This window comes from Camellia sinensis, chromosome 3 (genome assembly GCF_055761805.1).
Source record: "Camellia sinensis isolate YWXY chromosome 3, ASM5576180v1, whole genome shotgun sequence".
In the NCBI taxonomy this organism is placed as follows: domain Eukaryota; kingdom Viridiplantae; phylum Streptophyta; class Magnoliopsida; order Ericales; family Theaceae; genus Camellia; species Camellia sinensis.
Genome location: NC_138963.1, coordinates 211,940,090 through 211,955,212, shown reverse-complemented (window position 1 = coordinate 211,955,212; position 15,123 = coordinate 211,940,090). Strand labels below are relative to the sequence as shown.

At 30.2% G+C, this 15,123-nt stretch overlaps 1 protein-coding gene and 1 non-coding gene across 2 annotated transcripts; both read right to left on the bottom strand.

Annotated features, from left to right (window-relative positions):
- Positions 1–1,015: 1,015 nt before the first annotated feature.
- LOC114296643 (protein BRASSINAZOLE-RESISTANT 2) lies at positions 1,016–3,535 on the bottom strand. Its single transcript, XM_028240959.2, has 2 exons — positions 2,941–3,535; positions 1,016–2,227 (listed from the first exon to the last, which is right to left on the bottom strand). Exons 1-2 carry the CDS (start codon positions 3,235–3,237, stop codon positions 1,391–1,393), a joined length of 1,134 nt encoding a protein of 377 aa, XP_028096760.2. The 5' UTR covers positions 3,238–3,535; the 3' UTR covers positions 1,016–1,390.
- Positions 3,536–11,130: 7,595 nt separating this feature from the next.
- On the bottom strand, positions 11,131–11,202 carry TRNAD-GUC (transfer RNA aspartic acid (anticodon GUC)). Its single transcript has one exon. It is a non-coding gene; the product is annotated as a tRNA-Asp (tRNA).
- Positions 11,203–15,123: the final 3,921 nt, after the last annotated feature.

Here is a 15,123-nt window from a genome sequence, read left to right as displayed (position 1 = left end):
GATAGGAAACATGGAGATTGGAATGCTAGGCAATTGCTTGCATCTTGGAATAGGTTTCATGGTTTACATCTTAAGAGTCAAATCCAATTCTAGCATCATATTTTATTTTATTTTTTTTAGATTCATATGAAAACAAAGAACAAGAGTTAAAAGAGCTAAGATTACAGCAAAGAGAGGGCTAGTCCCTCACAAAACTAGTTCCAGGCATGTCCTCAATAAGAAAAGTTGCAACTTCAGCTGGAGGGTTGTCAAGAAAAACATGTTCATTTTGATCCACTCCCAAGTTGGCTAGGAGGTCACCTAGCATCATATTTATTGCTGAAGCGGTTTCGGATCAACTATTTTTGGAATATAAATTCCATTCTGCTTCATGATTGGTGCATTGCAATTTAACAAGCTAATCATAGCATGTTGACATAACCCCCACATGTCCCAAATGACAACAAAATTGAAAGCTCAGGTTTGGAACTTTGGATAAGACCAGACCAGACAGCAAAGAATGGCCTAATTAGACTTTTTCAATAATAGCATATGCACCAAGAAGAAAAAAATGATACCAAAAATAAAATTTTGTAAACTGAATTTAATATAAGTGTGTCTCGTGGCAAAACAAATCCGAATTTCCATCAAAATACTTAGCTTTTTCATTTAATTTTAAATGTTACCACGCGCAACTATCACTCACCAATCTTCCTTGTCCTCCCTGTTCCAAACTATCTCCTCACCACATGATCAGTACTAGAAAAAATGATCGTGGTAACGAGGGATTTGGAACACGAGTCTAGGGCAGAAACATCTAATGGATGAACTACTTGCAAGTTGCAACTGCAATAAAGGGGAATGATTAAAGTTGAGTAGAGTTTCTAAAGCACTTGTTCTCTTGGGGAGAGGGGGAAGCATATTACAAGACTCACTCTTCTATGACTAATAATTCAATGAAACTAAAACAAGATAATGGACCTTACTTTGCCATCCAACAAGTTGCTTCTATTATCTATTATCAAGACAAACTATCTTTAAATAATTCAATTTTCTTCAGGTTTTCCCACAAGAGTCTACAGAGGAGAAAAAAACTCCTTGATCCCAATGAAAAGAAAGGAACTCACAATAGCTACATGTGATACTTGTGAAAACAACACAAACAAATTAAACAATGTCATGTAATCACCAAATGATCAAAAAAAAAAAAAAAAAAAAAGGTTAAGAGGTAAAAACAGCACATGAAAATGCAATTACTCCCAAGAATCAAATTCGGTTCAAGATCTGCATTTCTACAAGCAACTAATCAGAGACTTCCACAGAATGGCTGCATTTTAAACCAGCGACAGAAGCTCAATGCTGTTATGGTTGCATGCACAAATTACAATGCAAGCCATCCATTAGTAGAAGCTTAATTTCGAGTCTTCCCACTTCCAAGAGTGAGTTCCAAATCATCCAATCCCACCTCATGAATCCTCTCCCCTTCCCATGGCTTCACCGGGATGGTCTCAAACTCAAATTCTGGGCCTTTCCCCTTCTCTGTCGTTGCATCATTGGGAGACAAGTGGGGAGCCATAGGTCTGACCAGATTGAAAGTTGGGGATTTGGGGATCAAACTTGGTGCAAAAGTTTGGAAGCTCATCCAATGGTTTGAATCAACAGTGGAGGTTTCAGACTCGGTGCATTCAGGTATGGTGACTGGAGCAAAACGCTGACATCGAGTTGGGCTTGCTGGGGCAGAAGCAGCAAAGAAAGGATAATCATTCAAGGAGGCCATACATTCTTTAGCAAGGGACTCCCAAGTGGCTTTCTTCTTAGGAGGTCTAGAGGTTGGGGATGAGAGTGGAGGGGTTACGGGGGCACTGTTTGAGATTCGGATAGGAGGGAGAGATGAAGGAATGGAATTGCGCAGATATGCAAGCACATGAGATGATGGGTTGCCATCAAGGCGGGATGGGCTGGGAAAGGAAGAGGATGAAGGACTGGGCTGGTAAGAAGGAATTGGGCTTGGGAAGGAAGAGGATGAAGGACTCGGTTGGTAAGAAGAAAATGTACTTGGGAAGGAAGAGGATGAAGGACTCGGTTGGTAAGAAGAAAATGTGCTCGGGAAGGAAGAGGATGAAGGACTCGGTTGGTATGAAGTAATTGAGCTTGGAAAGAAAGAAGATGGCAGAAAAGGTCTTTGGGAAGAGCATGGAGTTACATTGGTTGAAGTGCCTCCAATTTCAGATGGAGGCGGTTTGCATCCCTGGATTATTCAAATTTCAATAATTTATTAGAACTTAGACGGCGCATCAATGATTACACATAGAAACAATTGTTGAAAATGCAATTGATTGAGCTGCACAAGTTGATCATAATAAGATATGATCATCCCTCCCACCCTATATCAATCAGACCTCAAAATTTGTCACTTTATTTTTGTATGATCAAAACACACGAAGATGATAAGCAATCACAAAGTAAAATGAAAAACATTGGTGCTTCAAGCTTCAGCTGTTTAGTTCCGTTTTCGCTTTCAGCTTTCATCTTTCATCTTTCATGTTCTAGAAAACAACACAATGAAAAGTTTGAAAAAAAAACACCCGTATTGTGTTGAAGAACTGAATAATCTACTGAAAAAAATCACAAGCTGCTAATTAAGCTGAGCTAGTTCCAATTGATGGCAACAATTTCGGAAGAATAAAAACAAAATCGAAGAGAGAAGAAGATGATGACAGAGCATTTAAACATTCTTCTACCCAGCTAAAAAAACAACAAAACCCCAAAAGAATATCAGCATGGCACTCATTAATTCCCAGAATTAACAACCCCCAAACAATAGATGATGATAAAGAACAACAATTATAATCTAGATATGAAAAACCCGCTGTCAAGAACTATAGATCAATATAAAACCAAGCAGAAAAAATTGAAGAAAGGCATGTAGAGAGAGAGAGAGAGAGAGAGAGAGAGAGAGACCTTGCGATAGGTGGTGCCATCGGGTTCGACTGTCCAACCAGCTTCGGAGCAGAGAGCTTTCAAGACCTCGTTGTTGTCACAGTGCTTGGGTAGGTTGTAATTGCCCTGAGCTCTCAATCCGGAGTATATCTTGGAGGCTAGGGCTCTCCTCCTCCTCTCTCTCCTCCTGTTGTTCTCTCTCTCCCTCCACGACGGCTTCCTCCTCCCTCCTCCTTCTGCTCCTCCTTCCGCTTCCGCCGCCGCCGCCAATGCTGCTGATGATGAAGATGATGCGGCCGATCCTCCCTCCCAAATCATCTCTCTCTCTCTCTCTCTCGATTTCTCTCTCTCTAGAAACACATATCACCAGGGAAACCTAGGCTTGGGGGGGGGGGGGGGGGTGTGGGTATTGTGGCGTGGGGAAAGTGAGGAAGGAAGGAGTACTCACGAGGAACAGGCTTCTCCCCTGCCCTGCGTTAGAAGAACTTGCAGGTGTAGAAGGATCTGTGTGTGTGAGAGAGAGATGTGTGTTTTGACAGAGAAGCTCTTCTTTATTAGGAATGTTGAGGTGTATAGGCTTAGAGCATCCCCACCAGAATTTTAAGAATAATGTTACGACTAATGTTAGGTATTATAAAAATAAATATTATTGAAATTATGATCAAAAATTTTTTATCGTTAGATTACCTATATAAGAAAATATTACATATTAATTAAAGGATAAAAAATTTTTATCAAATATTTTATGATATTTTTTTATGATACTTAAGGGTTATTTGGGATGACCTAAATAAGTGTGTTTTTTATTTTTTTACGAAAAGATGTGTAGAAAAGTAGAGAGGTGATGTGATAAAAAAAGATGAAAAGACAAAAAGATGAATTATTTTGTGTATGCCAAACTTGGCCTTAGTATTATTCTAATGTTATATATTAATTAGTATATCAATTGATGATGTGATATAATTTAAGAAGTTTTCAATATTTGTAATGTGATTATAGAGTGGGATTAGTAATAATATTATAACTAGTGTTGGTATATTAGTTAATAGATTAATTTGTGTATCTAATACCACCGAAATCTTTAAGCCTCCTCCTTACTTATTTTAAACTGGAAATGGTTCCCTATACACCTGTATCAGCTCTCTTAAATAATTCCCTAAATTAATTTTTGCTACAGTAGCTCCCTATTTGTAGAGAGTCACGGTAGCTCCCTTATATATATATATATATTTTTTTTTTTGCTTTGCTTTGTTTAGGGACTGCAGTACACATTCATGATTTTTATTTTTTAAAGTTTATAATTAAAAATTGTAGTTTAATAAAATAAAATAAAAAATATGGAGTTTGTTAATAGAATAGAGAAAGAATAGGAAGTCTATTGGGGGAAAATAAATGAAAAAATGATTCTTAAAATAAGAAATAAATTTTTTAATAATATTTTAGGGTAAAATTTAAGTAAATTGGTGGGGATTCTCTTCGGCCCGTTTGGGAGGAGTGTTTGGACTAAAATAGTTATATAGGATAAAATAAGTGCTCGTTTGGCCTTTTTCGTGGGCTAAAAAATTATAAAAGAATAAAAAAAAAGTCACAAAAATCACAAAATCACAAAAATCACAAAAAAAAAAAAAAAAACAAAAAGAAATTGTCATTCCAAAGCCAAAAAGCCAAACAAGAAAACCAACCAAACAAAAAAATTTCAAGTTAAAAAAGTAAAAAAAAAAATTAAAAAGCCAACTAAAAAATTCATTGTCAAACGACCCCTAAATTATTTTAGTTAAATAAGATAAAATGTCACATGTAATTCATAATTATTATTTTTTTTTCATAAAAATTAAAAAAGTTAAAAAGTCTATTTAAACGAAACTTTTTAACCCTAGACTAAAATAGTTAAAAATCAAAAATTAGTCTGTATCCCAAAGGATCCCTCATATGGGAACTTCTTCTCAATTTTTATGCATCATACTGTGTTTCCTCTTTATTTTCGTTTGGGATATGAGTTGACTTTTTGATTATTTTAATTTGAGATTAAAAAAATTCATTTGGGATAAATTTTTTGACTTTTTTGAGAAAAAAATAACTGATTGTAGGTTGGTATGACATTTTGCCAAGTTTGGAATGGTGTGCAGCAGCCATTGTTGCATAGCTAATAGGCTTTTTCGGATCTCATTTTGGCAATCGGAACCGTTCACTTTTTAAAAGACATCAAGTAAAATATACCTAAAAAAATTTAAGTTAATTGAATATTGATATCCCTTTCATCAAGACATATTTATATCAAAAAAATTGAATGGTAAAATTAATTTTCAGTATGAATCTAAATACAAACATGACTTGATGAAAGGAATAACAATATCTAATTAACTTAAACTTTTGCAAGCACATTTTGTGTAATACCTTTTAAAAAGTAAACGGTTCGAATTGTCAGAATGAAACCTGAAAAAGGTTCTATTGACCGCGCAACAATGGTTGTTGCCCAAGTCATATTTTATTTTTTTAATTTTTAATTTTTTTTTATTAAAATAACATGAACCAACATCCCAAACATAGGCTGAATTCATTTTGTGGATTCAAGGTCACAGTTCAAGCGGTTGTTGGCCGACTCTGCCTCCGTTTGGTATGTTGGTCTCTAGGTTTTTTTAGTTATTTTAATCACAAAAGATAAAATAAGTTATTTTAATCACAACAAATAAAACATTACATTCAATTCATAATCATTACATTATTTTCTCACAAAAAAAATTAAAAAAACCAAAAAATCATTTTCAAACCAAATTTTTTAACACAGATTAAAATAATCAAAAAAGTCAAAAAATTAAAAAACTAATTCACTTCCCAAACGTCTGTGTCGTTGTCGATTATTCCAATTCTTTATGCTATGCCTTCCACATTTGTTTTAAAAATAAAACAAAATAAAATAAACTTATTATTAATAAGTGTAAATTGACAACGGTTGATAAGTAATGACTGATTAAAGATTTTGAGTTTCTCGACATCCTCTTATGAGTTGACTTGTAGGCCCGATCTTTGGGTTCCCGAGTCATCCAAAAAAAAAAAAAAAAAAAACTATAAATTGAGAGAAAATTAGAGGTATAAACTAAAGTATAGCAAAAACAGAAATTATTAATTGCAAAAAGTTTTTATTGTAATTAGACAAAAATTTTAAAGATAAAATTAGAAATATAATTAAATTATTTAATTTTGTTAAAAAATTTTAATATTTTTTAAGATAAAGTAATAGCCGATAAATTTGTAATCAAAAATTAAATTTCGAGTCAGGTTTCTATCATTTAAGAACTTTAGGAAAGATTTTTATAATCTCACTAAACCTCTTCCGAGGTCCGTGTTTGTGTTTAAATCTCAAATAAGGTTTTGTCATTTCAAAAATCTCAATTTTTTTTTTTTACAATTTCACTAAAACTTCGGAGAAGCCAGTACAATTAAAAATTAAATTTAAAGAGAGGTTTTTGTTATTTTAAAAACTTTATAGGGAATTTCAACAATTTTATTATTTACTCTTATTGTTATTAAATTATATAATTTACTCTTGTTATTATTTTATATAATTTACTCTTATTGTTATTATTTATTTATTTTAAATGTTTCTTTTGTCGCTTCCCCTCGTGCTTCACAACGTTGTTTCACACTCATGGGAAGACAAATACTTTATCCCACTGGAGGAATACATTTGACCAACATATAGTAGTGAATCTAGGTTTGGTTTGGGATAAATTTTTTTAATTTGATTTTTTAATTTTTTTAATTTGGTTTAAAAAATTTTGTTTGGAATAATTTTTGTTTTTTGTTTTTTTTTTTATTTGAATGTGATGGTTATAAGAGAAAAAAATGAAATGATCATAATTTAAATGTAATATTTTATCTGATTTTGATTTTTTAACTTATTTTATCTTTTTATAGGCTAAATTAGTCCAACCCATACTCCAAACAAAGCCTTAGAATCCATTCAATTATATATTATCAGTTTTTGAAATTTTTAATTCAACAACACAAAGAAAATAGAATAATATTTAATTTAAAAAAAATTAATGCATAATCGAAACAAAGGACACGTAAAATAATATATCGCGAAAAATTATTAAAAAACATATCAAAATTTAATTATTATAACAAAATAAATTATAAATTTTTAATTTTATCAATTTAAATTCTAAACTTTTGTTTTGTTTTCACTATGAACCATTTGTTTGTTTTCGCTAAGTAAAATCGACAAGAAAATATATATTTTAGTCATTAAATCCAATAAAAATATGTATTCTAGACACCTTATTTATGCCAGCATTGAATTTATGGTGAATAACACTGACAATTTCTATAATTTAGAACTCATGTCACTTTAGTTCTTGGCTTTTCAATTGTGACACATTTGATCATAAATTTTGAATCTTGTTTCAAATAAAGATAATTGAAGATATCATTGCTCAATTTTAAGGACAAAATCGTCAATTTGATAAAATATAAGCTAATTTGACAAAAATAAATGTCAGAAAAATATTTTTGAATTTTTAAAAATAATTTCTACCCACCAAAGATAAAATTATGTAAAATTAATAAATATTTTAAATATTTATTTATTTATTACCAAATTAATTTTTATTATGTGTTTGGATGATAATTATGTAATGGGTGGTTGCTAGCCTTTTAATATGTGATCGATATATTTAATATATAAAATATTTTTAGTTTTGAATTTTTTGATTTAAGGGATTGGTTTAATAATGATATCAAAGTTGTCACCATACTTGACTTTTGAAAAAAATAGAAACAAATTTAATGAAAATAAAAACAATCACCCATTACATGATCATTATCCAAACACATAATAAAAATTAATTTAGTAAAAAAAAATGTCTAAAAAATTTATCAATATTACATAATTTTATCTTTAGCAGATAGAAATAATTTTTAAAAATTTTAAAATATTTTTTGATATTTATTTTTATCAAATTAGTTTATATTTTATTAAATTGATGACTCTGTCCTTAAAATTGAGTAATAGTATTTTTAATTGTCCTTATTTGGAACAAGATTCAAAATTTAGGATCAAATGTGTCACAATTAATAAGTCAGAAAGCAAAATAAAACAAGTCCCAAACTATAGGGACTGTTAGTGTAATTTACCCTTAAATTTAATAGCTAAAATACTAATTTTTTTTGTTGTTGATTTTAGTTAACAAAAATAGATAAAGAATTTAAATTGCAAACAAATCAAAAAATTAGAATTTAAATCGAAAAAATTAAAGTTTAGGATTTTCATTATTACGAAAGTCAAATCCTGAGATTTTTTTTTTATAATTGTCCCAATTATAAAATAGGGCAAATTACATATACCCCTCGAGGTTTGGCTAAATTACAGATACCCCTGAGGTTTCGGAAATTACATCCCGCCCCCTGAGATTTGTATTTTCATAACAATTTGTCCCCTGAGGTTTATATTTCATAACAAATTACCCCCTAATTTCTTATGCAAATATAGCATTCAGGGGAAATTCGTAATTTTTCAAACCTCAGGGGTATCTGTAATTTAGCCAAACCTCGAGGGGCATATGTAATTTGCCCTTTAAAATAATCTTAAAATATGATGTGGCACTATCCATATAGTATTATTGGGAAATGAATGAATTGCAATAATAATAAGTCTAATATTATCCACACACTTTCAAAATATATAAAACAAAACACGAATTTTCATTACAAAATAATAAAGTCCACAATTTTAACTGAAATCAATATACTTTTTGAATATAAAACCCACTATTTTAATCCAATAAAATTTTGTGTATTCATGCAAAATAAAATTGTCCTAAAGGAAAATAAAATTTTCCTTTGTAAGTGAGTGAATAAAATCATAATGGCAAAACAAAAAAAAATTTAACAATAAACTGCGATTTATTCATAAAACGATCCCAAAAATTAGATTTGCTCCCAAATTTTCATTTATTTATTTATTATTATGTGATTTATTATTATGTGATCCTATCCTATGTATATTCTTACTATTACTAGGTTTACCTGAGAATTAATTTTTTTTAATAATTTTCAAAAATTTTATAAAAAGATTGTAAAAAAATAATTGGGAAAATCACAGTCCACTGATCATTTCAGAAAATAAAATATAAAAAATCAATTAAGTGATAAATCTTATAAATTTTAATAATTAAATTCAAAGTTTTTTTCACTAATCTGTAAACATTTAGTGTTACTGAAGTGTAATTTCTCCAAAATAATTTGACAAGTTATAATTACTATTGGACTAAATTATCTTACTTCCATCTATTAGTTATTTTATGGGACTGATTCAATAATTTTTCACTAATGATGTTTGAGATATCGAATTTTTTGTTAAAAAATTTATCAAACATTCACGTGGGTGCGAATCTCACAACTCACGTGGACATATGGGCGTGAAGCCCACATTCATATAAATATTTAATAAATTCTTGTAATTAATATACATATACATATATATATATATATATATATATTTTTTTTTTTTCTCTTATGTTATAAACAAAGTGATTAAATATTCAGGGACATGCACACTTATCACTCACTCTGTATATGTAAGCTCCAGTATAGGAGCAAGGATCCTCTAGAGTGATTTTTTCCTAAAGTTTCCTAGAGTGTTACATTGTGTGGTTGAGATTTACTGGCAAGTCACATTGATGTGACTTGCCAGTAAATCTCAACCACACAATGTAACACTCTAGGAAACTTTAGGGAAATTTCACTCTAGAGGATCCTTGGTGCCAGTATAGAGCTCTCTCTCTCTCTCGGAAGAGACGACGACTATGAATCTGGTATGTTCATGGTTTCAACATTGTTCGATGTTTTTTTTTTAACAGAACATTGTTCAATTTTTGATCATCCCCTTAATCCACAACCCTTTCAAAATTCACCCAAAATGAGTCCAAACCTTCTCTTCTCATTCTGTTTCTGCTACTATCACGAAAGAAAACACAATCCAAGTAGAAACCCAGTTTGATTTCAAAGCTTACATGTTTCAGAAGATCAATGCCATAAAGTCTTCCGCAAAAACACCGCCGTCCTCGCCGGCAACCACCTCCTTATACTCGCCTTCAAGTACATTTGCACCGCCACAACGGGAGTCTCTCCGGAGGTGAAGAGGTTGAAAGATTGAGGAAGTTTGCGAGGTGTGTTGAGTTGTTGTTTCAGGTGGTGGAAGACATTCTTGATGTGACAAAGTTATCGGAAGAGTTGGGGAAGATGGCGGTGAAGGACTTGGTGGCTGATATAGGGGTGATTATTGGGTGCTCCAGAGCTCGGCACGTGGTGTTCTATGTACTATGATTAGTGGAGAAGGGGGGTATTATTATGATTTTGTATTGAGTGATTATGGAATATAAAATAATTTGATGAATAATGATTGGTGAAAGAATATGGACACGTGATACTCCGGAATGATATAGTTACTTATCCGAAGTTGATGGGTCTCTCGAGAAGTTGAAGGAACTTGCAGAGAAACTGAACATGGAGGCTAAAGATTAGCTTTCTGGGTTTGATTACATTGCTTATGGTCAGAATTAGTGGGAGGGAAGCTGGGGTTTTGGGTTTATAATATGTTGGGTTTTGGGTTTATAACGTTTCGTCGCGGATTCATGGCATTGAAGCCTGGTTACAATGAAACTTGTTTTTGGTTAGTTCCTATTTGGCCAGCCATCTGATAAATTTTTGATTCGCACTGGCATTTCGTCGAACACTTCAACTACTGTGATGCATGACTTCTGAACTCATCAACTTGTGATTAGAAAAATCAACATTCAAAAATGGTGTGGGACCTCTTAACTCTTGGGGAAATTACATATACCTCTCGAGATTTAACAAAATTATAAATATTTCCTGAAATTTGAGAAATTACAGATACCTTCTTGAAGGTATTATTTACATAACAAATTAGGGGGCAAATTGTTATAAAAATATAAATCTCATGAAATAATTTGTTATGAAAATATAAACCTCAAGAGAATATCTGTAATTTCCGAAACTTCAAAAAAATATTTGTAATTTAACTAAATCTCGAGAAAGGTATATGTAATTTGCCCTTAACTCTTTAACCAGATTATAAAATAACGTTGAAAATTTTGGGGTGAAGACCAGATCAACCTCCATCTCTTTTGGTCAGTCACTCTCCATTTCAGATCCATAGATCTTTTAAACAGTGGCAAAAAATAAATACGCCGTTGCCGGGGATCGAACCCGGGTCACCCGCGTGACAGGCGGGAATACTTACCACTATACTACAACGACTTCCTTATTATTTTTGTAAATATTATGTATATATATTTTAGATGTTACATGTTATCTTTGTGTAAAATTTCGAGTTCATTAATATTTAGTACCACTCACAATGCAACTTATTTAATTTATTTGTTTACAAAAATTGACTAATAGTGTTTGCATATAATTTTAAATTGAATTATAACTTATTAGACACACACACACACAAAAAAATGTGAAATTTTATTAAGTTACAATTTTTAGTTTATTTTTCAACTTGTTTGAAACTTTTAAATATGTTTGGACAAGACAATCTCATCTTTTTTGTCTTAGTTATTTTGAGGGTGCTCGGAATATTTACACAATAAAAAAGTTATATATAAGATTTATAACTTATTTTAAGTCTTTCAAACTAATAATTTTAAAAGTTATCATTATTTAAATAATAATTGACATAGGTAGGCCCATAGGGGCTTTTGGCCCACCACTTAGAACCCAATGCATAACTCAAACACTACAACCTAACATTGCTGGAACCCAACGTTGCACCGAGGACCAATGATACTTAAACACTTGCCAACAGAAGAACCAGCCACGTAGGTAGACAAAAATCATGCAGAGTTATTGCACTACGCATCAGCCATTAATGAGCTCCCCTGCAGTATTTAATGCGATAACCCCTTCACATCAAGGCAAAACGGCTTCACCATGAACAAGGCAAGCTAAAATGTAGGCTTTCGACCAACATGACAGGTCGGAATGGACAAAGAAATGATGAACAAAGGATATAAGCAAGCTTCTACGACAAAAAGAGGGTTAAGTTCTTTATCACCATCCTATCTCTACATTCCATCACTCTCTTCTCTAACTTGCTCGTCGGAGGGTTCGCTGGGGGATTCTCGTTCCCCGTTGAACTCTTGTGCAGGTTTCTCCATGGGCCTAGCAATCGAACAACGATTTGGACGGCGTGGATCAACCCAACCCGTTCCATCAGGAGCTAGCAGCATCATCATAGTAATAGTATTATTATGAGTAATAAATTGTTGATGAAAAATGATATGATTATTATATAAATTAAAATGTTAGAGAGACCAACATAATTATGGTCTTGTTTAGGAAGAGGATTGCGCTAAAATAACTTACTAAAAGATAAAATAAGTTAAAATAGTCAATTTACTTACTACTATTATAATAATATATATATATATATATATATATATATATTATAAATGTGTGCTGTCTTCTGCTTTTTTTTAAATCTCAATTTTATACTCTCAAATCTACTATATTTTCTAAAAATCATAAAGAGTCCTATATAAACTAACTATATCTTTATTTTTTGAGTTGCATACTAAAAAACGATATATTTGCTTCCAAAAGTTCTATATAAATATAAACAAACCGCCTCCCTTCTTATAAAAATAAAAAATAAAAAAATTTCTATTTTTTACATTGATAATGATTGAAGAACAAAAAATCTTTCTTATTTCTTGTGTATGCTTCTATACTGATATATATAATATTTACAATTGTCCATCATGGATTAAATCACTATGAATAATTTAGATTAAATCATAAAATTGTATGCATTCATTTGAATCTAAACAAAAGAAAACATATGCGCTTTTAAAATTGAGATTTATGTTGCATCTCAAAAATTCGCAAGTTATCTTCATACACTTTCTTTCTGTTTAAATTATATTTTATGAACGGTAATGTTTTACATGGTGCTTTTATAACTAAGATATTAAAAAAATATTAAATTAAGTAAATCTAAAAATAATATAAAAGGATTATTAAAAAACACAGTGTCAAAAACAAAAAACATGAAAACTAAAAAATTAAAAATAAAAGTTACTGTTAATCATATTATTTAATTTTGATGATATCTAAAATATTATTTGCAAAAATTTAGATTTTTTAATATACGTATTATTTGACACAAAATATTATCTGTTTAAAATATATATTGTATGATACATTTGTTAAATATTATTTAAATAATTTTTTTTTTACTATTCACCTTTTAAAAAATTAGGTTGATCACTATTCATCTTTTGACAAATTTAAAATTGATTAGTTGTATCATTTTGACAAATATGATTTTAGTGAGTTGTCATCTTTTGACAAATTTAATATACTTACATAGGATGGTTGATATATTTAATATCTATATAGCAATCACAAAAAATATTTGATTTGTGTAACATACTCAAGTGGTGTTTGATAGCAAATCAGACTTTTTATTCAAATATACATATATTACTTGTATGTTGTTTATAATATATTATTTATAAGTTTGGGGATGTGGACGGTGCCATGTGATGCATTTTTTACATATATATATATTGATATAATAAAAAAAAATTTAAAAAAATCCTCATGTTTGAACTTGTGTGGTATATAGTCAAAATCTTAAAATTGATATACTATAATAATTGCTGGAGAAGACTTATTTTATTTTTTATTGAAAACAAATCCTTAAAGATGTTTTGGCTGTAGAATGAAAAAGAAAAAATTGTAAGTTGGTTTGAATTGCTTGGAAAAAGAAAAAGGAAAAGTTACAAAATAGACAAAATTTCATATGATTTTTTACTTCAAGGAACCCATAATGACGGAGCAAAATCATTTGCTTTTCTATTTTGAATAATAAGCAAATGATTTTGCTCCGTCATTATGAGTTCCTTGAAGTCAAAAACCACATGAAATTTTGTCTATTTTGTAACTTTGTCTTTTTCTTTTTCTAAGCAAATTCAAACCAACTTACAATTTTTTCTTTTTCATTCTGCAGCCAAAACATCTTCAAGGATGTATTTTCAATAAAAAATAAAATAAGTCTTCTCCAGCAATTATTATAGTATATCAATTTTAAGATTTTGACTATATATATATATATATATATTTATTACTTATGCACCACACAAGTTCAAACTTGAGGATTTTTTTTTATTATTATATCAATATATATATATATATATATATGTATGTAAAAAATGCATCACATGGCACCGTCCGTATCCCCAAACTTATAAATAATGTATTATAAACAGCATACAAGTAATACACGTATATTTGAATAAAAAGTCTGATTTGCTATCAAACACCACTTGAGTATGTTACACAAATCAAATATTTTTGTGATTGCTATATAGATATTAAATATATCAACCATCCCATGTGAGTATATTAAATTTGTCAAAAGATGACAACTCACTAAAATCATATTTGTCAAAATGATACAACTAATCAATTTTAAATTTGTCAAAAGATGAATAGTGATCAGCCTAATTTTTTAAAAGGTGAATAGTAAAAAAACATTTATTTAAATAATATTTAACAAATGTATCATACAATATATATTTTAAACAGATAATATTTTGTGTCAAATAATACGTATATTAAAAAATCTAAATTTTTACAAATAATATTTTAGACATCATCAAAATTAAATAATATGATTAACAATTTCTCCATTTTTTATGATGGCAATATTTGTATGGATTTAACACAAAATAAAATTAACAAAATATTTGATAACCCTGCAACATATAATTTTCAAAAGCAAAATCATATTTTTTCTCCCCCTTTGACATCATCAAAATAAAAGATGAAAGATGAAACAAACACATTTGATAAAATAATCTGAGCGGCCAAAATAAAATAATGGGCCTTCTGTCTTGTCGGAATCATTGTGGGGATTTTGGAGCATCTCGAGCGCACAAAATTGTAACAACCCTCATACTGTTTACTGATTAAGGACTGATTGATTACCGATAATCACCGATTACTGTTAAACGAAACGGATAATGACTGATAACTGACTGATAATTGAACTGATTAAAAGTACTGAACTGACTGACCGAAACTGGAAACCGAATTGATTGAGTATATGTTAGTTAAATTGCATTTTATCTGTTTGACCGTATGATTATCTGTTCATGCTTATATGTT

Excerpts from the sequence above, each read along its gene's own strand:
- LOC114296643 (XM_028240959.2), bottom strand. The coding sequence starts at position 3,237 with ATGATTTGGGAGGGAGGATCGGCCGCATCATCTTCATCATCAGCAGCA. Across the intron at positions 2,228-2,940 it reads ATGGCACCACCTATCGCAAG|GGATGCAAACCGCCTCCATC; the intron begins GTCTCTCTCTCT and ends TGAATAATCCAG.